This window comes from Physeter macrocephalus, chromosome 7 (genome assembly GCF_002837175.3).
Source record: "Physeter macrocephalus isolate SW-GA chromosome 7, ASM283717v5, whole genome shotgun sequence".
NCBI lineage: Eukaryota > Metazoa > Chordata > Mammalia > Artiodactyla > Physeteridae > Physeter > Physeter macrocephalus.
Window position 1 is genome coordinate 106,830,876 of NC_041220.1, and position 26,305 is coordinate 106,857,180.

A 26,305-nucleotide genomic window follows, 5' to 3' on the forward strand; every position below is an offset into this window, starting at 1 on the left:
AACTATCTCTCAAGAATGTAGGAAATTTTGTATGGAACACAACAATTTTAACACCTTTCATCGATTTCTGTGTTGCTCTTCATTTGGCTGCATAAGTGAATTTAGAAAATTTTTCCCTTTTTTAAAATTTAGTTCCCTGTTGTTGTAGCTGAAAGCTACTGGGCAAGAGAAGGCACAGTTGAGCAGCATAAAATATATTTGTATCCACAGTAAGAATATATATCTTCCTCCCTCTTCAAATCCATTTTATTCCAAAGACTCATACACACAACAAGTAACAGGGTTTGGATAGCAAGAGATGTGTCAACACATTTATCTTAATTTATTTGATTCCTGTGTTTGGAAAACAAGAGTTTGGATAGCAAAGGTGCAGAGAGCAAGGGATACCCACACATCGGTAGATGAGGTTTCTCTTGTCCACGTATTCTTATTCACGAATGGATTTTACACCTTTGTCTTTTGGTGACTTGACCTTGAGCCGACCGTGTGCCCTTCATCAGTCACTTCTCCGAGCCTAATTTCTGGCCAGGACAAGGAGATACCGTACTCCACTGCCCCAGAGCCCCAGGGAACCCCCAGGGAAGTTGTGGAACTCAAGAAAGATGCTCAGTGGATGCTCTTGGGATCTCACTACAACTTTGTCAAAATCTGCATCGATTTCAGCAAGTCCTTGTTCGGGTCTCGGTTTCCCCATCAGTGAAATGTGGGGCTGAGCCAGATTAGGGGCTCTCCAGCTGGGTGGCTGTGTTTCAGAACCCCCTGCTATGGTCAAATGTTCCTCCCCGTCCCCTGTCCAGGCCGCTGGGTAGGCAACAGGATTGGCATTTTAACACATTTTCTGGAAGATTCCTGAGCAGCCAGTCCAGCCCAATCCACTTCCCTGCTTGTGGAAGCTTTCAGGCTTAGTGACCAACTCCAGGGCTGCCCAAAGACCCACCCCCCGGGTGGCTGGCCAGACTGGCCGCTGGCCCCTCACTTCTCCTGCACAGACCCCCAGGGCAATGGGAAAAGTCACATGACCATGATGACAGTGTGAACAATCGAGTTATTTAGCCAGCAGTTTAGCTTCTGTGCTGAGTATTTCACTCAAGTGATCTCACCCAACTCTTACACCAGCCCTATGGGGCAGAGCGTCTTATTCCCATTTTGACCATGAGGAGGCTGAGCCTCCAAGATGTTATGACTCTTACAGGTGATACGTGCAGATGCTCCTGACGTCAGTGGGTGGCAATGTTTGTGCTCTTTTCTACTGTAGTTCAGTGAATATCGACCCCCCCGAAGATTCCTGTCCATTCGGAACCTCAGAATGTGTCCTTGTTTAGAAATAAGGTCTTTGCAGATGTAATTAGTTAAGGATCTCAAGATAAAATCATCCTGGACTCAGGTGGGCCTTAAATCCAATGACTAGTGGCCTGATAAGACGAGGAGAGAACACAGAGACACGGAGAGGGCGATGTGAAGATGGAAGCAGAGATGGGAGCGATGTGGCTACAGGCCAAAGCGCACCAAGGCGTGTCAGCAACACCAGAAGTTAAGAGAAAGGCATGGACACTTCCTCCCTCACAGCCTCCAAAGAAAACCAACCCTGCCAACACCTCGATTTCAGACTTCTAGCCTCCAGAAGAGAAGAAATAAATATCCGCTGTTTTTAGTCACCAAGTTTGTGGTGATTTGTTAGAGCAGCCCTAGGAAACTAGCCAAGAGGTTGGCAGGAAAATATTTCCCTATCCCCAGAGAGCTGTTGATGTTGGGCCAGTGGGCTTCGGAAATGACAGATTTCCATCATCCAACCATCATCATTAATACCAAACAGATGGCTGGCAAGCTGCTCGCCAAGCTTACAGTGGGCCTTCGGCTTATTCAAGAAGACCAAGGGGAACTTTTAAAATTAGTTTCATCTTCCTTAAGGGGAGCACCTGTTCAGAGCTAGGTACCACATTCACCCTGATCCTCAGAGCATCCTGCCAAGGAAACACCCTCCTCCTGACAGACATACCTGGGCTCCTGGAGCCCGCCTTGTCCACATCACGCGGGCATAGGCGGTGCAGGATTTGAACCCACGTCTACCTGACTCTGGCGTCACCTTTCCTGCCATACTCTCTCCTGTTTTCCCAAACACTTAGCTTTCCTCTTTATCTCTTTCCCACAGCCTAAGGCAGAGTTAATTCGTGAGCTTATCTCCTGCAGTGTTAATTTGGAATTATGACAGCGCTCTGTACGACTCTCTGCCAAGTCCTTCCTGGAAAGGATGGTTCCTCAGAAGCAATCCCAAGCAAACGCTGTTCTGAGAGTGAATTTGAGCCCTCCAAGGTTTCAGGGCAGAAGCCTGGATTTGCAACCAAAGTGGGGAAAGTTTTGAAAACTGTGGTTCTGCGGCCCTGGAGGCAGTGACACCCGCCAGGCTTCTAGGCTTCCCTGTGGTTCCCCCAGCAGCCATCTTCCTCCTGGCTGGGATGGAGCAACCCTGGGACCGGGCAGGGGAACCTGTCACTTAGTTGTTCCTTGCAGCTGCTAAGATGGTGAGAGCATGATTCTCTGTCCGGGTTATTAGTGTCCCATGGCTGCTGTACCAAAGTGCCACAAACTGATGGCTTTAACAACAGAAAGCTGGTCTCTCACAGTCTGGAGGCCAGATGTCCAGAACCAAGGTGTCAGGAGAGCTGAGCTCCTCTAGAGGCTCAGGGGAGAATCTGTCCACGCCTCTCTCCTAGCTCCTGGTGGCTGCCAGCATTCCTTGACTTGTAGCCACATCACTCCAATCTCTGCCCCATCTTCATGTTGCCTCCTTCTCTGTGTCTGCCCCCAAATCCTTCCACCTTTCTCTGATAAAGGATATGTGTGATTGCATTTAGAACCCACGGCGATAATCCAGGATAAGCGCCTCGTCTCAAGACCCTTAACTTAATCATCCTTTTTGCCGGATAAAGTAGCATTCACACACTCCGGGGGTTAGGAGATGGGGTATGTACATGGAGGGCCTCTCCCCACTCCTCGGTTCACTGCTCTGCAGCAGCGCCCCCCTCCCACCGCCACGCAGCTCCACCCTCCTTCTCTCCTATCTCACCCATTTCTAACCTCACAGTGGGTGAAGGGGCTCAACAGCTGCGAACCAACGCTTGTTGGCCTTCCTCGCGCAGGCAGTGACCTGGCAGCTGCCTACGGAATTTCCACCTCTGTTGTGTCTTGGTTCTGAGTCCAAATGAAGCTTCTGTATTAACCTCCTGTTACCCATATAACGTAAATGTTAAGTAGACACAATGTGGTTACAAGGCAAGGAGCGGTCACCTCCGTTAAAGAGGGTCAGGGAGGCATAAAAAGAAACACATGCAGTGTCTGGATCTTGAGGAGTTAATAGGAAGGAGTTCTTGGGGGCAAGGTGGGGTGGGGCAGGGGCTGTGTCAGTGCCCTGTGGCTGCCGTTACCAACCACCACTAACCTGGTGGCTTAGAATAACATACATTTATTCTCCATGGTTCTGGGGTCCAGAAGTCTGAAACCACTTTCACTGGGACAGATTCAAGGTATCTGCTGGGCTGGTTCCTTCTACCCTGGGGGCACATGTTTCCTGGTCTTTTCCCACTTAGAGGCCGCCCACATGCCTTGGCTTGTGGCCCCTTCCTCAATCTTCAAAGCCAACAGGGTAGCACCTTCTCTCCTCTCTGAACTCTCTGAACTCCTGCCTCTCTTTTATAAGGACCCTGCGATTCCATTGGGCCCCTCTGGATTGGGTAGGGTAATCCAGAATAATCTCCCCATCTCAAGATCCTAACTTAATCACACCTGCAACATCTCTTCTGTCCTATAGGTAACATTCACAGGTTCTGGGGATTAGGACATAGACATCTTTGTGAGGGCAGGGGGTGCTGGCTAGGGACATTCCAGGTAGTAATAGCATTTCCTAAGACTAAAATGCATAAGAAAGTGGGACATATTTGGAAAATGGCAAGTAATCCAGGTGGCTGGTGGCATCATGGAGGAGCAGTGAGAATTGGCAGAGGGGCTAAGAGTTAGGCAGGCCCAGATCAGATTCTGCCTTGTATACTCCACTTCTATAATGAGTATATTAGTTTGCTTGGGCCGCCATAACAAAGTCCTACAAACCAGGCAGCTTAAACAACAGAAATGTGTTGTCTCACAATTCTAGAAGTAGGAAGTCTAAGATCAAGGTGTCAACAGAGTTGGTTTCTTCTGAGGCCTCTCTCATTGGCTTGTGGATGGTCCTCTTCTCACTGTGACCTCACGTGGCCTTCCTTCTGTGTGTGTCTGTGCTTTAATCTCTTCTTATAAGATTGAGTTAGGACTCACCCACATGACCTCATTTAATCTTAAAGGCCCCATTTCCAAATGCAGTCACATTCTGAGGTATTGGAGGTTAGGATTTCAATACATGAATTTTGGAGGGGACACAATTCAGCCCATAACAGTAATTTAAAATGAAGGTCCTAGAACAAGAAACATCCATGGTTCAGGTACTAATTCTTCCTCTTACTAATGGTGTGGCTTGGGGCAAGTTGCTTAACCTCTCTGGGCCTCATCTGAAAACTAGAGATAACAATAGTATCCACCTCACTGGGCCACTGTAAGGATTAAATCCATCCATTTATTCAGTGGATAATTACTGATGGCAGCCATGTTCCAGGCGCTTCTGTAGGTGCTGGGGATACAATAATGAAGAGACAAAACACCTGTCACCATGGAATGTTTATTATAGTGAGACGTTGTATGTTGTATTGGGAAACAATATAAAACAACGTAAAAATTCACTTATAAAGTATATTGGACTGGAATAAGCACTATGGAGAAAATTCGAGCAGGAGAGGTGGCCAGGAAACATCTATGGGAAGGTATTGCAACTTGATACAGTGTTGTCAGGGAAGGCCCTGGTGGCAAGGGGATAGCTGAGCAAAAATGTGAAACCATGAGGGAATGAGACATCCAGAGAGCTGGAGGAAGAGCACACTGAGCAGACGAAACAGCCAGTGCAAAGGCCCTGGGGTAGGAGTATGTTTGATCTGTTTGAGGAACAGCAAGTAGGCCAATGAGGCCAGGGGAATAAGTGAATGAAGAACGGCAGGAGCTGGGATTGAAGGGTAGAGGATGGAGGGCGAGGAAACAGCAGATCGTGGACAGCTCCATAGGCCATTCTAAGGGCCTTGGGCTTTTTCTTTGGGGGAAGATGACAACCCTCTGGGGATTGGGGGTCGAAGAGAAAGAGTGTCTGAGCTCCATTTTAAAAGGATCATTTGACTGCTGTGTTAAAACAGCCTGTAGGAGGTCAAGGTAGGAGCTGGGAAACTAGTTGGGAGGTTTTTACAATCATGCACACGCTGTGTGGACTCTTTGTCTGTTGGTAAGGAAGCGTTTCAAGCCCAAGGCTCACTCTTGTGCAGCCTAGTGGAGGTTGAAAGGTTCCATGCAAGGGACCACCTTTCCCAACACCATCATCATCACCATGACTACCACCACCATCAACATCAACATCATCGTCATCATCACCAATACCATTTACTGAGCACCTATTATAGGCCAGGCACAGTGCTAACGACATTGCCCGCATTATCTCCTTTAATAAGAAACTCAAGAGTCAATTGAGAAAGAAAGAGAGGGCTTTTCCTTTCTTTGCCTCGGCTCACATCAGAAAGCCAGGTGGATGCGGAGACTGCAGGCTGGGACGGGCGGTGGAAACAGGTCATGAAGGAAACATCACATCCACCTTCATTTCCTCGTTCACAGTTTTAATGACCAAACTCTCGTGGGGGTCAAGAGGATTGGCATTAACCTTGTTTTAATTTGTATATTTCCAAATGAAATACAATTACATGATAGTGATCACTTCTCTGAAGTATCGAAAATAACAGCTAAAATGGAAAGGCGGCCCCTCACATTCACACACTGTCTGCTGTTTTTCTGGTAATCTGAGAGAAGGCAAGATTCACGCTGATAAAAGTACTTGAAGAATTTCTGTTCATCTCCCCCTATTAGGAGCATTCAGAGGAGATCTTAGGGACCCAAAGTTGACTCTTAAGGAGTAAAAGATGATGTTTCCCAAAGAGGCACCATGATGAGAGGAAGGACCCTGGGCTCTGAGTCCCACCCAGCTTGGCTTGAATCCACCCACGACCACCAGTGTGGCCTTGGCCTCTTCTTACCCTCTCTTGCACCAGTTTGCCAGCACATAAAATGGGTCCTGGGTGTTGTGAGGATTAAAGGCACAACGAATGTACATGAAGCAAGTGTAGATGGGGCCCATGTGCCGGCACATAGGACACATTCGTTGGGTGTGTGCCAGCGCTTGGAGGGCGTTCACTTCGTGCTGGCCACCGCTCCCTTCTCCCAGCACCTGCTTTAGGAGAAGTAACGGTGATCAGATTCTTCATCACCATATTCCTGGCTGTGCCATTTTGCTTGACCCCCCAGGTCTCTGCTCCCGGCTTCCTTCCCCAGTTCTCAGGTTGTCAGTGACCTGAGCCAGGGAGCATGAAGGTCACCCCAGCTCCCTCCACGGCTGAGGACAGAGAAGGGACAAAATAGTTCTCTGTTTCTGCTATCTGTAAATGAGGGCCTCCTCTGTGCCCAACTGTGCCCCAGATGTTGGGATAAATAAGCATCTGGAACAGCCCCCATGGAGCTTATGCTTCTTAGGGAGGCAGTATATGAAGCGAAGCCAGATCATCATAAGTCCCGTGGGGAGGGGGGAGCAATATAAGGGAATAAAGGGTGACAGACAGTAAGGGGGTGCAGTTTAACTAAGGTCGTCAGGAAAGGCCTCTCTGAGCAGGTCAAGTATGAACAAAGATCTCCTCAAAGTTAGTAATTGAGCCTGGCAGACACCTCAAGGGAAACTCTCCCAGGCAGAGGCAATAACTGAGGCAAGAGCCTGCCTGGAATGTTCTAGAACAGTGCTGCCCAAAGACATACAATTCAAGCCACCTATGGAATTTTAAATTTTCTAGTAGCCACGCTGAAAGAGTGAAAAGGAGACAAGTAGAGTTACTCTTAATATATCATTTTCGGCTCATATTCAAAGCATTATCATTTCAGCATGTAATCACTATATAAAATGTGTTGATGGGGTATTTTAAATTTCTTTCTTTTCATAGTAAATCTTTGAAATTGTCAGTGTGTATTTTACACTTACAGCACATCTCAGTTCAGACTGGCTACATTTCAAGGGCTCCATAACTGCATGGAGCTACCATGTCAGACAGTGCAATTCTAGAAAGAGCAAGGAGGCGTGTGTGCCCGGCGTGAACAAACAGGGTAGAGGTGACGAGACTTGAAGTCAGGAGTAGGAAGGAGCCTGGCCCACAGTGGGGGTTAGTTTAGCTGTTGGATTCCAAGCGCAGTCAGTGGGGAACTATTGTAGGGTCTACTCAGAGGGCTGACAATCTGATTTCTACTTGCAATGCTCACTTTGGCTGCCCTGTGGATAACAGATTGGAGGAGGTGTCCCAAGTATCCTCAGAGAGCCACTCTGAGGTGAGTCTTTCACTAAGGAAAGTAGCAACAGTAGTGGTTGTTGTAGTAACACAGCACCAGTAATAATAATTAAGGTTTTAGAGGCTACCAGCCACTTTCACACTCACCACCCTATTGGGTCAATGTCCCCATCTTCCAGATAAAAAAACTGGGGCTCAGAGATGCAGTAACTGGCCCCATATACCACAGTTAGTGTCAGAACAAGGTCTAGGGCTGTTCCCTTGTACCACAATTCCCCCTCACCCCCTCCTGAATCCCTAGCTGGAGGCAGAGGGGTCCCAGGTGAGGCAATGTCCATGCCTCATTTCTCTGCATTGCATCCTTTCATCTGGGAGCCATAAGCTTTGAAATGCTCTGTTTGCTAAGATGGCAAATCATGGGCCCTGGGACCAGATCTCTGCAAACCAGAACTACTGCAGGGACCTTGGGCTGTCTCATCAATCCAGGGGTGGCAGATCTTCAAAAACCATCAAGCATGGAAACAGCTCCTACACATTCTTCTCTCTTCTGTCCGGAAAAGCGTAGGAAACTCACCCTGGGCACATGGCACAAAGGGAGAGGCACGGGCTTGGGGTCAGATCACCCCTTCAGACTACTGTGACATCCTTGGAAAGTCACTTAGCTTCCCTAAGCTGCAGTTTCCTCATTTGCAAAATAAAACAAGTAACCTTCACCTTGCTCTGCAAGAAGGATAGCTTAGTAATGCACACAGTGCCGGGCACACAGAAGGTGCTTGGTGAGCTATAATTTCCTTCCTTGCCTCCCTCCCTTTATGAAGGCAGACTTCAATACATTCTGTAACAACACAAATTATAAATTGAGTTCTAGAAAGATGATAAATGGTCTGATAGAAATTTGTTTTCTTCACAAGCCCCCCTCCACCCCGCCCCAGGTGATGAACACATGGTAACTTAACGCCATTATGTGACTTGCTGGAGAAAATTCTAGGCAGGTTTCTCAATCTCAGCACTACTGGTATTTGGGGCCAGATGATCCTGTGTTCTGGGGGTGATCCTGTGCACTGTACGATGTTGAGCAGGGTCCCTGACCTCTACTTACTACGGCCAGTAGCATCTCTTTTCAGTTGTGATAACCGCAAGTGGCGCAAAAATGTCCCCTGGGCAGAATCGCCCCTGGTTGAGAACCACTGTCATAACTGGGTGTTTTGGAATAAGCGCTGGCTCAAGATTCAAGTCCACTTGGCTCCATCTCTTACTTGCTGTGTGATTTGGGGCAAGCCTCTCTCCCTCTCTCTCTCTTCCTCTCTCTTTCTCTCTCTCAGTCTCAACCTCCCGCTCGCACCCCGCCCGTTCTCTTCCTCATTTACCCACCTCTGATTCTCACCAAAAGCCTATGTGATTATTATCCATTTTACAGATGAAGAAACTGAGGCACAGAGAGAGACAAGGGGCTCACCCAGGGCTACACAGCCAGTAACAGGCAAGCCAGGTTTCAAATCAGGGCAGTTCAGCTTCCTAATCCACACTCTTCACCACACTATGCTCCCTGCCTCTGAAATGCACACGAGACAGTGAGCTAGGAGATTTCAATGAGACGTACCACCTACCATGTCTGAACCGGGCCTGGCACATAGTCAATGCTCAATAAACACTAGTTGCCTCCTCACTAAATTGATTTCAATCAAGAAGATCCTTGGGGTCCCACATGCCATGGTTGCATCTCAAAGTGTTTGCATTGAAATAGGAAAAAAGCTTAAAATCTCCTGGCAATTGTTTTCTTATGTTAAGATATTACACCTGGAGGTGTTTGACTCAGTATTAGGGGAAGGAACCCTGAAACAGCAAGGGACGACTCAAATGCTGATGCCTACATACTCAGAAGAGGCAGGAGCAGTGGGTCTTCAAACCATCTCTTGGCTTTAAGCCGAGGTCTTTCTAAGGCACCAGTGTCTGCATGAATAGAGTACCTTTTAGAGTCTGCATTAGTTTCCTATTGCTATTGCAATAAATTATCACAATCTCAGTGAAAGAAAACAACACTAGTTTATTATCTTACAAGTCTGAGCGCCAAAGTCTAAAATGAGTCTGCAGAGTACCTTTCCTTCTGGAAGCTCTGGGGGAGAATTTATTTCTTGCCTCTTCCAGCCTCTCAAGGCCGCCTGCATCCCTTTCCTCACGGTCTCTTCCTCCACCTTCAAACCTCTGCTTCTGTCTTAATATCTCTTTTTCCGACTTTGACCCTCTTGCCTCCCTCTTTTAAGGACTCTTATTTTAAGGACATTGAGCCCGCCTTGACCAGGCAAGATAATTTCCCCATCTCAAGATTCTTAATTCCATCTGCAAGGTCCCTTGGCCATTTAAGGTAACATTTTCACAGGTTCTGGGGATTAGGATGTGGACTTCTTTGGGGGGACATCATTCCCCCTATCACAGCATCCTTTATGCTCCAAGTTTGCATGAGGGGAAGAGAAAAACGGGAATATGAAATGGCATTTCCTCTATATTATGTTTCTCACGGGCAGCTTCATGTAGTCGGAAAACTATGGGCTTCATCCTCTTCCAGCCTTGGGCCTGAAGGCTGGGACCCCACTTACCAGCTGTGTGACCTTGCTCAGGTTAGCTCAGCTCTCTGATTCGGTCCTGTCTGTAATATGAGGATAATGCATACAAGAAAGCTATGGTCTGAGTGTAAAAGAAATCTCTGCCAAGTGCCTAATAAAATTCCAACTCACAGAAAGCCCTCAAGAAATGGGTGCTGTTACAAGGTTTCCTAAGCCACAGGTCAGCTTCCTGTGCTTAAGAAAACTGCCCCTGATGGGTGCCATCTTGTCAGCAGAAGCCGGTCCCCTGCAGCGCTCTGCAACTCTGGAGGCCAAGCTTTGGAGACCTGAGAGTCTTCACTAAATCAAATAAGCCTTCGGGAAGAGAACTGCTTCTGAGAGGACATCAAACCGCACAGGTCAGGGGGTTATTTTTCTAAGACAGTGGTATCTCTAACGGTAAATCTCACCCACATGTAGTCCCATTTCTCAGACCCAGTCAGGGGAAGAGCTGATGCATGTCCGTGTACTGCCTCACCCCTGAGGTGTGTCCCTGTGTGCATGCAGCTGCTTTCTTTAAGTAAAATATGGGTGACAATAGAAAATCAAGCTCGTGAGAATTAGGTCTTAAAAGGGCTTGCAGGGGCTTTCTTTTTAAGGAGAAGGAGGAATTACAAGTCAGCAGGAGTCCTTGGCCTGAAATGAGAGAGCAAAGGCAGTTTGCTCCTTTTGTATCCAGAGATGCTGCAAAATCAGACACCACCTGTCTAGCCCCATCCCCATCTTCCAGGTGGGGAGACTGAGGCCAGATAGATGAAGTGAGATTCTCCACGTCTCAGGATTTCCAAACTAGCCTGTCTGCTCTAGTCACTGTCCTCCTTGGGAATTCGTAGCTCCTGCCTATGCTGACTATTCCCACTGCTGGGAATGTCCCCAGCTTTGGACATACTTCAGGGCACAAGGGATGTGGGCAATTTACTTATCATGGGCTTGGCTCCCAGTGGGTGATAATATATAATATATAATATATAAGTGATGGCATCTTTCCTTTTAAGGAAACTCATGCATGCGCTTTAGCGTATGGATTTTCTAAAACCCATGTTGGTGGCTTACAGTACATTTTTTGCTCTTTTATCTGTTCTCAGTTATGTTCCCAATTAATTCATTCAACAAAATATTTTGAACACATACTATGTGCCAGGTACTGTGCTCCGTACTGAGGATGCAGAAACAGAGACGTTTTCTGTCTCTGTGGAGTTCATCATCTAATTAAGATAGACAATCAAATAATTCTAGCCTAAAATCATTATACATAATTATAAATTATAAAATAATTATAAATTAGGTTGTAAATAAGTATAACCTAAAAAACGGAAAAAATAAACTGGGAAGTGCAAATTCCATGGGCTTGACTGTTAAGTACAATAGGGAGAAGCAGGATGAGTAAGGTTGATAGGAAAGTTCATTTGTTAATTTAAAAGTATTTATCAAGCACTCCTTATATTGACCCAAGGACCCAAGACACACCGGTGAATGACACAGGGACGTGGTCCTTGCTCTTGGACCTTACGCCTTGGAGAGGAGGGAGGGGTGGGGGAGTGTTCAGACCCCAAGCTGCTCCCCCCCAACAAATGCATATTTATAGAACCCTGACCAGTAAACTAATGAATACTTTTTAATGAGTGACATGAACTAAGAAGGAATAAATAGAGTAAGAGAAGGGCTGCTTTAGTGAGGGCAGACAGGAAGGGCCTCTGTGAGCATTGAAGGCAAGACTTGGATGCTAAGAAGGAAGCAGCCCTGTGAGGATCTAGGGAAAGGACGTGCCAAGGTCCTGTGGCAGAAACTTGCTTGAAAGGTTCAGGGAAGGCTAAAGTGTTGTTAGGAAGGGAAAGAGGTGAAGTTAGAGGTGAAATTGGAGGAATAGCAGGGACCAGGTGATGGAGCAGCTCATAACTCTTTGGTAAGGAGTTAGGATTTTATTTTTAATGCAGTGGGAAGCTATTGGAAGTTGGAAGCAGAGGAGGAATTTGATCCAGCCTCAAAATGCAAGAGATGTGGCTATATTTCAATCCTTCATTCAGCAAATCATTATTAATTACCTACTGTGTGTCCGGCTCCACCCTAGGCCCAGGGGATGCAAAGATGAGTAAGACTCACCTAGTAGAGAAACAGCCAGTTTCATTCATTCATTCATTCATTCATCCATTTACCGATGTTTACTGAGCTCTCATACCCTGAGCCTAACACTGTTCTAGAAATTAGGGCAGAGCATGGAGCAAAACAGGCAATATATCTGCCCTCAAGGAGCTGACATTCTGTTGGGGGAGGGTTATAGTAAAAACATAAAAATATAAATATAAATAAATTAAAATTTTTAAACATAAATATCATATAAAAATATAAGATAGTGATGAGAGGAAGGAGAATGGTGGAGGGGGTGCTATCTGAGATGGGGACGGGGCACAGAAGTCCTCTCTGGGGAGGTGATACCAGAGCAAAGATCTGAGAGACGGGAGGGAGGCCGCCGTACAGGTATCTGGAAACAAGCAGTCCAGGTAGAGGGAACAGCCAGTGCACAGGCCCTGTGTGTGATTCTGTGCTCGAGAGGGAAGCTCCCAAGGTGCTGATCCAGGTACCGAGATGCACCAGTGAGTGACAGAGAGACGTGGTCTTTGCACATGCCAGCCTCAGGGAGGACCTCCCGAGGAAGGAGTAATGCCGAAGCTGGGGCCTGAGAGGTGATCAAGACTCAGATCTGGGCTCCATCGAACAGCTGGACTCTTTCTTTCACAAGGAGTGAGCTCCCCATCACTTGAGGTATACAAGGAACAGTGTTGATGAGACTCCATAGAAAGGAGCTGGAGTCTGACTTGGAGTCCAGCCCTGGCTGAGAAGGGCACTGATTCATCCATTGTCCCCACCTTCCCCCAACACCCCCTCCGCCCCCCCCGTCTAGGCCAGGCCTGTCCCTTCATCCCTCGTGGGTCCATGGGGGTGACAGGTGGTGGCCCCCAGTGTGCAGGGAGCTATGGGCACACAGAGGAAGGTGCCAGCGGTGAATTTTAAAAGGGGAGAAAGAGTTTTCAGGCAGACAGGTAGGAAAAGGAAGGGGAAGGGGATCCCCACAGGGAACCACCAGACGCAGGCCAGGTGCGGTCGGGCACTGTAGGTTGTCCTCCTTGGCTGCTGTCTGACTGGCTTTGCCCTTTCCAACAAGTCAGCGGCTTCACTGGCAGGAGAACCCAGTCTGTGGATTCGGGCCGATTGATCAGCTGTGGTCCTGGCCCCGCAGGAAGGTTTCTGCTCCCCCAGGAGCCAGGGCTGAGCAGACCCCCACCGGGTTTAGGCTTTTGATCTGGAAATAGTTCAGCTGTGCCAAGGCTGGCATGTCACAGCCAACCCAGGATGAAAACGCAGCTGGGGCGGCTACCTGCAAAGGCAGCTCTCCCTGACTTCCAGGGGTAGCTTTTTTCTCAGCCGTAACATCTGCTGCAGCCGTAGGAGCTGTGGGCTGCGAGGATTTGAGGAAGACACCTAGAAAAAAAGAATAAGCTCACCTCTCCACTGAGGGAATCTCCCAAGGAAAATCAGGAAAAACCCCAAGGCCTTCCTAGGTCACACGCACACGGAGCACTTCAACTTGGCCTCACGGGATCTATCGCAGCAGCCCCGGGTCTCCTGTTTTAATCATCTGAACGTGGGCTCCCTTCTCTGTGCTCCCCGACTCAGCCTCATAGCTGGCGTGTCAGGAAGACCACGTGTCAAATTCTACCTCTGCCACGTATTAGGTAAATGACCTCGGCAAGTCACCTCCCCTTTTCGTGCCTCAGTTTCCTCATCTGTAAGTTGGGGATAATACTGCTGACCTAGTAAGAGTCTTAGGCAATTAGAATTAATTACTATGACTCTGCACAGGCGGCCACACCGTGGGTGGACAACGCCCGGTAGGTATTATTATTTAAGCTGTTCACCTTGACTGAGAGGATTCCATGGAAGGTCCAGTAGACCTGGGTTAGAATCTCACTTCTGCCACTGCCTTACCAGCTGTGGGACCTCAGCTGAGAGTTTTTACCTTGGGCCTGATTCCCTCATCAGTAGTTTGCCTGGGCCAGTCTCAGCTTGCCCCGGATATCCTGACGTCCTTATCAAGAGCAGCCCCTGACTGCTCTTGATAACACATCATACAGTCTCTTCACCCATCAGTCAGCTGGGCATGACACGGCCACCCTCAAGGACTCCTGGGAGGATGAACAAAGAAGAAGCAAAGGAAAACTCCTGATGAACCCAAAAAGGCCCACCCGCCATATGCTGGACTCAGCAGAGTCACATTTACAGAAACATCAGTCTTGAGAGCCAAAAACAAGCAACAGTTTAAATTTTACCACAGCCAGGCACTAGGGCACCATTCCCAGCAGGCGGCAGGATTTGTTGAAAACTTCATTCTCCATCTTTCTTGATCTCAGCATCGCTCATGTATTGAGTTGCCACGAAGCCCAGCTCCTGCCCCCTCTAGGCTCACATTTGAAACCCTTTCCATTGGCTCTTCTCCTTCTTCTCAGTCCTTCCTTACGTCGATCCATTTGGCCTGTCCAAAAATATTTACAACTTGAGTTTTCTCTTTCCCCGCATCTCATAAACACAATAAACGCTGCTAAGCAATCAGGAAATAGGTTGAGATACCACTGGGGTGACCAACCACTCCAGGGGTTTCTGAGATACAGGATGTTCTGTTTGTAAAGCTGGGACGAGCTGGTCACCCCAGATGCCCCAGGAGTCTAGACTATAAATCAACTTTGGTTCAGAAAACGGCAAATTGGTGTCAGCTTCAGTCTTGGACAACACATGACTTTGAAAAACCAGGAGGGCTTTCCCCAGAAAGAGACTAAGACAAGGACTCAAGGAACCCGTTTATTTAGGAGATGATCCCAGGAAACACCTGACATGGGCACCTGAGGTGGGGAAAGGAAGGCAGCAGAAGGGAGGTGCATTGTGGAGTAAATTACTGCCACGGGCAACCAGAGCAGAATCCTGCTGGGAAAGTGTGAAAAGCTGTAGGAAATACACATCTCAGAGTCATTCCCTGGGAAGAATTTATAGCATCTCCCTGCGGTCAGTCTGGGGAGAAACTGGTGTCAGCTCCCCAGCCCTCTGGCGGATGGAAAGCCAGACAAAGCCTTGTGCCTGGGATGTGGCCGGGAGGTGGGTGAGGGGCCAGTTGCACTGAGGTGGGAGGGGCACCTGGAATAAGGGGGGGTCATCAACCGCATCTGCTTCAGCATTCTGGGATCTTGAGCCAGACAGCACCATGAACCCACAGGATCTGAGATGCCATCTAGCCCAGGGACCATGACTCCATCAGAGCTGTATCCCCAGTGTCCGGCACAGCCTCAGCTCAGAGCAAGAGCTCAGTCATTTGTGTTCACTGAACGAATATACAAATCCACTCTGCCGAGACCCAGGCCGAGGGTGTGACTGCCTGGAGTTGCAGGTGCCAGGATCTGTCCCCAGGGTCCTTGACTCTATTCCAGGCTGCCTTATAACTCAGCGTCCATACTAAAGACCCTTCCGTATCCAGTCGCCCTCGCTTGTCTGTTTCGGCAGCCCCTCTAGCGCTCATGCAAATAAGGAAGGATGCTAAACTGTGCCCATGAGAACTGACTCCTGAGACCTCTGACCTCTGGCTTTACTGAAATGTAAACTCCTGATCAAGCTTAGTCACATCCTCTGAGTGTGCCGAACCTACCAAACAGAACACGTCCTGATAGATTTGAACTGTGTTTTCCTACCTGCGCTCATTAGAGTGTGGCAGCTCCTCATTTTTAATTAGAATTAGCCGAGTCCGTTTGGCCTTATGTGGCCCATTTGCTCCTGAGCTGCTTCAAAAACATCCCCTCCCCCAGAAACTCCAGTACAGAGACCTTCAAACCTAAAAATTTGACTTAAAAGTCCAGATTAAAGAAATTCCACTAGACTAAAGTCTTCATCAAAACATACTAATTGGGCTTCCCTGGTGGCTCAGTGGTTGAGAGTCCGCCTGCCGATGCAGGGGACACGGGTTCGTGCCCCGGTCCGGGAAGATCCCACGTGCCGCGGAGCGGCTGGGCCCGTGAGCCATGGCCACTGAGCCTGCGCGTCCGGAGCCTGTGCTCCACAACAGGAGAGGCCACAACAGTGAGAGACCCACGTACCGAAAAAAAAACATAAAACAAAAAAAAAACATACTAATTGGTGGTCAAGAGGGGACTCACTTTGTGTTTCAGTGGAGTGCAGTTCAGAAAAGAGTCTGGGGCTTCCCTGGTGGCGCAGTGGTTGCGCGTCCGCCTGCCGATGCAGGGGAACCGGGTTCGCGCCCCGGTCTGGGAGGATCCCACATGCCGCGGAGCGGCTGGGCCCGTGAGCCATGGCCGCTGAGCCTGCGCGTCCGGAGCCTGTGCTCCGCAATGGGAGAGGCCACAACAGTGAGACGCCCGCGTACCGCCAAAAAAAAAAAAAAAAAAAAAAGAAAAGAGTCTAAGTCTCGTGATGGATCCTATGCAAATTCAGGTTAGAATCACAGAAGATGGTTGTTAATGATGCTGAAGGGCACAAAATACTTTTACGCAAACATTTTTCCAATTTTTTTCTCAAGTTCCCAATGATCGTGTCCTAACCAGCATCCCTGTCCGCCTCCACACTCTCCCTCCACAGACACAGGCTCCACTCTGCATCCAGGACTGCTTTCCCATCACAAATCTGATCGTGGCTCTCTCCTGCTAAAGCCTTTCAGCTGGCCGCTGCATCTCCCACCTGCAAACCCCAAACCCCCTAGCATAGCAATCTAGACTCTAGGATCCACCCAGCGGACCCTTAACTATTCAGACATACATATTGCTGTGGCCATCGTGAAGTCTAACGCCTGGAGAATAGATGTCAGTAGCAAAGACGATTGGTGTCCCTCCTCAAATCCCTTCTAACCCTAACCCGAACCCTTTCAGGGCATCCCAGTAGGACCTGCAGCTGCCACCACATGCACCTTTACCCTGAGGGCCTACAGACGTCAGTTAGCCCAATCTTATGGCCGCCAAAAGCGCTGCCCGAAGAACAGCCCTCAGTCGATGACTGACAGGTTTGGTGGCTCCATACCCAGATCCCTTGCCTCTCAGATGGGTCAGCTCTGAGATGTGTTTTCCACAGTTTCCCAAGGGTCTCCAATTGGAGTAAGCTCTGGTTGCCCACAGTGGTAACTTGTTGATGACATATCTTTTATTCACTTCCTTCAGTTACCCACATTTTACTAGTATTTCCTAGGATCAACTCACACATAAACTACTGTCAGGGTTTGCTTCTGGGGGAATCCAGAATAAGATAGCCAAATAAAATAACAAATAATTGCCAAATAAGATAATAAGATAGGTTGACCAAGAGATGTCATCATTGGGGCTTATTTTCAGTGTTTAAGTTGTATTGTGTGATTAGGCAATAGGTATTGAGTGCTGTAATATGTCTTGTTTCCATCCTGTATCCAGGCATACAGGGAAACAACAGTACAAATTCATTGTCATCTTTCTATCCTTTTTAGCTGAAAGTTGCAGTCAAAAGAAAGCAGGGTTTGCAGTCAAAAGATCCAACTCTAACACTTACAAGTGGGACTAGTAACTTAGGTAAGGCCCTTCATCTTCTATAGTCTTAGTTTCCTAATCTGTAATAATAGTTCATAACTCATAGTTTGGTCATGAAGAAAGAGTCAATGAGATCAGGCATGTAAAATCTTTTCTCAAATAATAATGTCCACAAAATAAAAGGCCCCAAAACAGATCATTTTAAACAAGGCGTTCCCTTGTCACAATCCTTTACACTAAAGTATTGTCTTCAACTGCCCTTTAATTTTGAAGCATATAATTTTAAGATAAGCAGCATCTACACACCTACCAAAAGGAACACCAATACCTTGGTTTTAAAAACCTAATCATAGGGCTTCCCTGGTGGCGCAGTGGTTGCGCGTCCGCCTGCCGGTGCAGGGGAGCCGGGTTCGCGCCCCGGTATGGGAGGATCCCACGTGCCGCTTTCTATCCTTTTTAGCTGAAAGTTGCAGTCAAAAGAAAGCAGGGTTTGCAGTCAAAAGATCCAACTCTAACACTTAACAAGTGGGACTAGTAACTTAGGTAAGGCCCTTCATCTTCTACAGTCTTAGTTTCCTAATCTGTAATAATAGTTCATAACTCATAGTTTGGTCGTGAAGAAAGAGTCAATGAGATCAGGCATGTAAAATCTTTTCTCAAATAATAATGTCCACAAAATAAAAGGCCCCAAAACAGATCATTTTAAACAAGGCGTTCCCTTGTCACAATCCTTTACACTAAAGTATTGTCTTCAACTGCCCTTTAATTTTGAAGCATATAATTTTAAGATAAGCAGCATCTACACACCTACCAAAAGGAACACCAATACCTCGGTTTTAAAAACCTAATCATAAAGAGATTTCAGGTAAATACGGTCATGTATAGCCTGGTTATAGGATCTCCCTCCCCCAAATACCTAACAAAATGAGCAGAAAAAAAAAATTTTTTTTGAAGAAAAACAGTAATAACAACCAAACAAATCTTTACACTGAAAAAAACTGGCCATCAACCAAACAAAAAAATTATACCATAGACTTTGAAAATTTGCACCAATTAAGGATAATTCTAGTGTGGGGCTAGAATTCAGTCTCCACTCCTCAGAAACATCACTAACCAGAGAAGGGGATTCAAAAATGGTTAAGAACTCTCACTAACACCCTAATCTGTGAGGGAAATAGAGTAAGGAAGTGAGTCAGCAATCCTGGGGAAAGATAAAAAGATGCCTTCTCCCACAGCAAACCTCAAAGGCCCTGGGGCTTCTCAAATTGCAAGACTTTGTCCTAATTTGAGAAGACCAGTCGAAGCTTTCTACAGAAGTAGAAAGTCCCCCTGACCCTGTGGAATGGGTTCTGCAGGTCACTTCACAAAATCTCAGAGGAAAGAAAAAGCAGAGCCCAGACCTCCCAGAAAGGGCTTCCGGCAGCCCTCACCACATTCCCCCTACAACCCCATTCCCACCTTTTATAGAAGTTAGTGGAAGATAGTACTCACTCCTCAAACTGGGACTTGAAAGACAAGACAACCCAGAAGACAAAAAGAAAAAGTGCCAAAGATGAATTACTTGCCATATCAGAGCAGATGGAAATCTGGATGGAGCACCTCACTCTACATATAGGAAAGGAGAACAGGAGCACAGGGCAAGCACCAACATGGCACATGGAAGAAGGAAGAAAGGAAAGGGAGGGAGAAGAGAAAGAGGGAAGAGATTGCCCAGGGCATGAGAAATCTATGCAGAAAACAAGAGAATAAAGTCATTTGAGAGACTATAGGTGCAGAAGAGAGACAAAGATGATCCAACATAAGGATAACAATTGTCTCAGAATAAAGAATCCAACATGTAGAACAGAAGTTTTCAAAAATATAACCTAAGAAATGAATAAAGAGTGAATCTGTAGTCAAAGGGACACACCATGTTCTAAGAAAGATGGTTATGGGAAGATCAACACAAGATCCACCATAGTTAAGTTAATAAACTTCAAGGATAAGGAAAGATTTCTTCAGGGCTTCAAGCAGAAAAAGCCAATCACTAAAGCAGAAATATCAGACTCGCTCTAGGCTTTTTTATAGCAACGTTCAATTTGCCGAGTACCAAAATACAAATGGGGATCAATCCTGGGTGGAAGGTTTACGGATGACTTTTGTTTTCTTTTTATGCCTTTCTATATTGCATGCTTTCCTTAATTATTTAAAAGGAGCAAATATTACTCATGATAATCAGAAAGAAATAATAAAACTATTTTCATTTTGAAAAGCAAGACAAAGACAGAGGACCTGCAAGAAACCTGTTCTGTTTCCATATCAAACCCCATTCCTTCTCATTTTACCTTGGATTCAAAGAAACAGACCATGAGAGACTCAGGAAATCAGGCCACCCATGCCTTTAGGCAAAAGAGAAACAAGTGAATTCCAGGACTTGGGAGAGCATTCAAATAAAACCATGAAGACTGCTAAGTTCCTTTCACATATTTTAAAGATTGTTAGTGTCTTACACTTGCTTCCTTCCCAATGGAGTAATTAAGACTCGTACTTGGAAGTCACCCAGCCTTGAGTTTGAGTCCCACTAGTGATGTGATTTGAGGAAATTACTTAACTTTCTTAGGCCTAGGTTACTTTATATGTTAAATGGGAAAAAATGATAGTAGTAACTACCACATAGCAGTGATAATTAAATGAAATTATGTATGTCAACCATCACCATCACCACCATCATCATCATTACCATCACCATCATCATCATTACCATCATCACCATCATTATCACTAGCATCATTATCACCACCACATCATCATCACCATCATCATCACTAGCATCATCATCATCATCACCATCACCACCCCATCATCACCATCACCCTCATTATCACCGTCCTCACTAGCATCATCATCAAGACCATCACCATCATCATCATTATCATCATGATCATCATTACCATCATCACCATCATTATCACTAGCATCGTTATCACCACCACATCATCATCACCATCATCATCATTATCATCATTATCATCACCACCCCATCATCACCATTACCACCATCATCATCATTACCATCACCATCATCATCATCATCATTATCATCACCACCCCATCATCACCATCACCACCATCATCATCATTATCATCATCATCATCACTAGCATCATCATTATCATCATTATCATCACCACCCCATCATCACCATCACCACCATCATCATCATTACCATCACCATCATCATTATCATCATCACTCCTTGTTAAGAGACTTTGGGCTTGTCACTCCCCTTCTCTGAGCTTCAGCTAACTCATAAAAAAGGGGGGGAAATAATTCAGAGGAGTTTTAAACTATTATCATAGTAGCTAACAATTATTAAGTAGGTAACACTTATTGAGTACCTCTCATGGGGCAGACTTATACTAAGTACTTGCACACAATTGTTCATTTAATCCTCACCAATACCCTCAGCAGTAAGTCCCTGCTATCATACTTCACATGTGAGAGATCTGAATTCTAGAGGGATCTGGTGGAGCCAGGACTTCAACCTGTTGTTACTGACAACAGAGCCCAAGCTCACTGTGCCTCACCGCCTTCTTTGGTTGTGAGGTTCAAAGGAAATAATGGAAATGAAAACCCATCGGCACAGTGAGCTGTGTAGGATCCTCGTGGTTGCTTATATTTGTCCTCTGGGGGTGGCCTGAAGGCCTGATGAAGGAAACAGAGAAGAGACCTGATGTAGATGTCCTGTGAACCCCAGGGTATCTTAATCATTCCTCCACCGATCCTGAAAACCTTTACAGAGCACCTGGTACGTGTGTCCTAGGTGCTGTGCTGGGAGGAGGGCCATAACCAATAAACAAGTCGTGGCCTCAGCCCTGAAGCCACAAAGAAACTACAGGGAGGCAGGTTCGTCAATGTTCTGCCCCATTGGAAGCTGGTGCACCAATGTTAACTGAGTTATCCACAGATGCTTCCAAAACACACCTAGGAAAGTCAGGGAAGGTGAAACACCAGCCCTCAACCCTCTTCAGGCTTCAGAATAGCAGTGAACTGCCCCCTGGGATATGCAGCAAGGCTCACGGCAGCGTTATCTGCAGGACCAACTGGGTGTGTGACACACACGCTTTCCAACAACGCAATATCACATGCTCTACAGACCTAAGGTTGGTTTTAGCACATTTCAACGTGCAATCATTGTTCTTGCACATTTTGATAGATACCTTTAAGATAAAGAGACTCCCCCTTTTGTAATAAACTGCATATCAAAGCTTTTCAAACTTAAATGTTGAGCATTTAATTCAAGTAAGTAAATATCAATCGCCTGTCTACTCTCTGTCAGGCAAATGGAGATGCTGCCTGCCCTGCAGGCTTCACAGTCTAGCGAGCAGCCGGGGCTGGTCCATTCTGAGTCATTTTTGAGGTGTGGAGTCCAAGGCTTGCTGGCAGCGTGCTGGAGTGGTTGTTGTGAAAACTCTGGAGAGACACAGACTTGAGGTGGTCCTGTCTGTGACCTTGGGTTGCTTGGTTGAACTTGATGATGAGTGTTGCAGTTGTGTGCAGCCCTCTCTCTAAAAGCTTTGCGTGCATGGGATGGAGAATCCCCAGATTCGACCTCTTCCTTCCATCCCCCCCGCCACCATCTGAACCCTCTAGACAACCATCACCTCCTCCTGCATAACCCAACAGCCTCCTGCATCCACCCCTGCATCCTCCAGTCCTTTCTCCAAGCAGCAGTGATCTCTACAAAATGCAAACTGATCACATCAACCCCTACTTCAACCTCCTCATTGGTTTCCTTCAGTGGCAACCCCTCTCCTTGATATCCAGAGGCTGCTTAATTGGCCCTGCTCACCTTTGCCACCTCATTCCATGCCTCTCTACCCTCCCTCAGGTGTCCAGACAGACAGGCCTCTGTTCTGGACCTTGACCCAGTCCTTTTCACCCCTAAGGGTCTCAGCCCTCCCATCCCTCCACCGGCATGATCTTCCCCAAATCTAGCAAGATCTTCCCCAAATCTCCACAAGCTGCATCTCTTCCTCAAGCCACATCTCCACCATCACCTGCCCAGAGGGCCCTCCCCACAACTATTAACCTAGATCCCCACCCCCTCCACTGCCCTGAGCCTTTCCTCCAGTGCTTATCACATGCTGCGATTATCTATTGTTCCTTCACTTCCTTTGTAAGAAACAAGTCATCTTGTCTCTCTCACCAGATGAGCGAGCCTCAGGAGGGCAGGGGCATTGCCACTCTCCTCCAGGACTGTGGGACCAGCCCCAGCACAGCCAATAATCACCGAATCTTGATGGAATGAGTGAAATGAGCCTAGTGGTTCCCAAACTGAGATGGGCAAAGGCCCTCAGGGTTTCCCCTTCTATTACCCATCCTGTCTTTTCTGTGGACCTCCAAGGTGTAGATCTGATTCGAGTGGAGACTCCTGTTGAGGACGGCGGAGAATGGGGGTGTCCTCCTGAACCCCAGGTCCTGCACGTGGTCCCAGGGCCCAATCCCGAGTCTCGCTGAACAGGACAGTCGGGAGGGGGAGGGTGCAGACTCAGAGAATCTCAGCCAGGTGTGGTGCCCAGAGGGCACTGGAAAATGTGACCAAGCAGTTTGGGTTGCCATGGTGTCGAGGGGCACTCCTGGCCTCTGGAGGCAAGGGGTGAGAAACATTCTGCCATCACACAAGACAGTCTCTCAAAATAAAGAATTGTCCCACCCCATGACAATGATGTTTCTGCTATTGCCACTGCTGGGGCGACTCAGGGACTGGGGCCCACCAGGCATCCAATCGAGAGGAGGTAAGGAAGACTCCTCTCAAGCAACAATTCGCAGAAAAATCTTGAGATTTGGAGGTCTGAGTCCCAAACCTGAATCTTGGCTCTGCTACTCAGGAGCTGAGTGACCTTGGCTAAGTCAAGTAACCTCTCTGAGCTTCAGTTTTCTCAGCCAGGGAATATGGTAGCCAATACCTGCCTGACTCAGTTGTTCTGAAGATAAATTATAAGCATTCCTAGCACAATATATTCAGTGTCAGTTGCCTGGTACGTCATGTTGATACACATCGTACTCAATTTGCGGAGGAGCACAGCTTGATTCAGAGGGCATTTGGAAAGCCAAGAGGATGAATCATCTCTCATTTGGGTGGGCCAGGTCAGAGGAATGGTTTAATGTTACCTTTAGGAGTCACAGGCTGTAACTCCAGCACGCACTCCCAAAGGCGTCACTCTCCCAGGTAGAGCCGGCTCTTACCGGGTGGCGGTCCCCTGCCACATAGAGATGGGTGCTGGCGGCCTGACCCTTCCCAGGGAGATTAATCCGCGCCCTGGCTCTGGTTGCAGGCGGCATCCCCTTCATCCTGACCGGCGAGTTCTTCCAGCAATCGCAGCGGCCAGCTGCCTACACCGTGGCAGGAACCATCAATTGGCTCTCCAACTTTGCCGTCGGGCTCTTGTTCCCGTTCATTCAGGTATGACCAACAAGGGGGCTCTTGCTCATGAGATCCCCTTCGAGTGATGGATGATTCATAAAGCAGACGCTGAGCCTCTCTCAAGTGGAAACTCTATTGGCCCCAGGATGGGAAAGATGTAGTTTGGCCTAAATCCTTAATCCTTTTTCTCCCTCCTGCATGGTCCGGGAGCTGCTCCTAAATGCTAAGGGCCGCCTCCAAAGAAGCGGGCTTCCCATCGCTGAGGGTCTGCAGGGAAGACTCGGTGAGAGTCTCAAACCTGCATTTTTACAGTGCACTCGTCCTGGTGTGAGACAAGGTCCGTGTCGTATTTCCAGGGCACGCTGCCACCCTGCCGTGCGTGTAGCATCCTCATGTCAGTATCACCACAGCTGATGGGGTCATTGTCCCAAGGGTGACCACCCTTGACGGGAGAATGATAACTCAGGAAACAGATACAAGTTCTTTTTGCGTAAAGAATCTATTCATTCACTCACTCATCCATTCCACACATATTTACTGAGTCCCTACCTTGTGCCCGGCACTGTTTCAGGCAATGAGGATAGAGGGGAACTAAAGCCTGTGTTCCATGGTCTTGGAGCTGAAACGGGAAGCAACAACAGAGGTGGACCTGCTATGTTAGGTGGGGCAATCAGGGAAGGCCTCTCAAAGGAGGTGACATCAGAGCAGAGACCTGAGTCAAGTGAGAGAGCAGCCTGGGCCTGGAGATGTCCAAGCGGAGAAACAGCAAGTACAAAGGCCCTGAGGCAGGGCCATGCTTGGACTGTGTAAGGAACAGCAAAGAGGTCAGTGTGGCTGGAACAGAAGGAACAAAAAAGACAGGAGAGGCAAGAAATAATATCTGAGAGTTCTCCAGGGCCAGGAACACAAAGACAAGGACTTTACAAGTGTTCCGCACAGAGCAAGGGGCCCAACTACATTCCAGGAGGGAGGGTCAAGCTTCCCTGCCCTAATTCCCACCAGGGTTCCCTGCTGCCCAGAGAGCAGGTGACACCACTGGTGAAGGTGACAATCCATCAGAAACCTCTGAGAAGGAGCCCACCATCCATTTTCAGGGCCTAGTTCAACCCTCCTCTTTTCATTAACTAGTGCCAAGCCCAGCACATTCCAGAGACTCTGCTGCAGGCTGGGCTGAGTGAAGGTCGGTGGCCCAGCTGCAGGCCCACGTGGTGGGTCCTCCTGCATCCCCAGCTGTAGCGCAGTCACTCTGCACCAGGCCCCCTGCACGTGGCTTTATGAATTCACGTCACCCTCACGCAGCCCTGAGCTGCGGTTTCTCATCCTCTCCATCCTGCAGAGAAGCTGAGGCTCAGGGAGTAGACGGGCTCAGCCCCAGGTCCTGAGTCACTGTCCAACCCGGTGGCTCTGCCCTGCCCCCTCTTCCTCATCAACATTCACCGCGTGCCACTCTGTCTCAGTCTCAGAGTTAGGGGCTGACGCACTATGTAACTTTTTTTTTTTTTTTTTTGCGGTACACGGGCCTCTCACTGTCGTGGCCTCTCCCGTTGCGGAGCACAGGCTCCGGACGCGCAGGCTCAGTGGCCATGGCTCACGGGCCCAGCCACTCCGCGGCACATGGGATCTTCCCGGACCAGGGCACGAACCCGTGTCCCCTGCATCAGCAGGCGGACTCTCAACCACTGCGCCACCAGGGAAGCCCACTATGTAACTTTTAAAGCATCCTGACTTAGCTACAGCCGTTGCATCTCTGAAACGTTAAGTGCCATGGGGAGGCCGTGGACCAGAGAATTAGAGACCGCTCCTCGTCCATTTACTCCATCTTCAGGGCACCTTCACTCGGCTGGGCCCAGAACACAAGTTGTCTTTTCAATTGACTTCAAACCTTAAATGGCTTTTTCCACTTTGGTTCAAAGCCAGCAGAGCCAGGGGGTCAGTAAAATATTCATTATTGTGGGGAAAATTCACTTTAAATCACTTCCTTGCCAACTCACATCTCCCCACCACCCTTACAAGTTAAGTGAGACATTCTAGAGCCTTCACACAACCCACAACTAAGCTTTATGTGTCCTGGAAGTAGGCCACATCTTCTGAGCGATTTGTGGGGGGCATGAAAGACCTCTGGACCCCCAGACCGAGAAAGGGCATCTCATTTTCCCTCTGCAGTTTGGGAGTTAACAGCACTGACATGCCACTAATGCTAATGTTTACTGAGCGATTGCTGAGTTCCAGGCACTATTCAGCCCTCTCAGTGTTGGGAGGTAGGGCCTGTATTTCTCCCTTTACAGACCAGGAGCCTCAGAGAGATGCTCAGAGAAATGA

At 47.8% G+C, this 26,305-nt stretch overlaps 1 protein-coding gene across 1 annotated transcript in view; it reads left to right on the forward strand.

Annotated features, from left to right (window-relative positions):
* The window catches only part of SLC2A9 (solute carrier family 2 member 9), a 196,241-nt gene that overhangs the window by 149,873 nt on the left and 20,063 nt on the right, over positions 1–26,305 (forward strand). Inside the window, exon 11 of the mRNA XM_024119533.3 lies at positions 23,898–24,025. Coding sequence (XP_023975301.1) covers positions 23,898–24,025 — 128 coding nt within the window. The remainder of the gene's footprint in view (positions 1–23,897; positions 24,026–26,305) is intronic.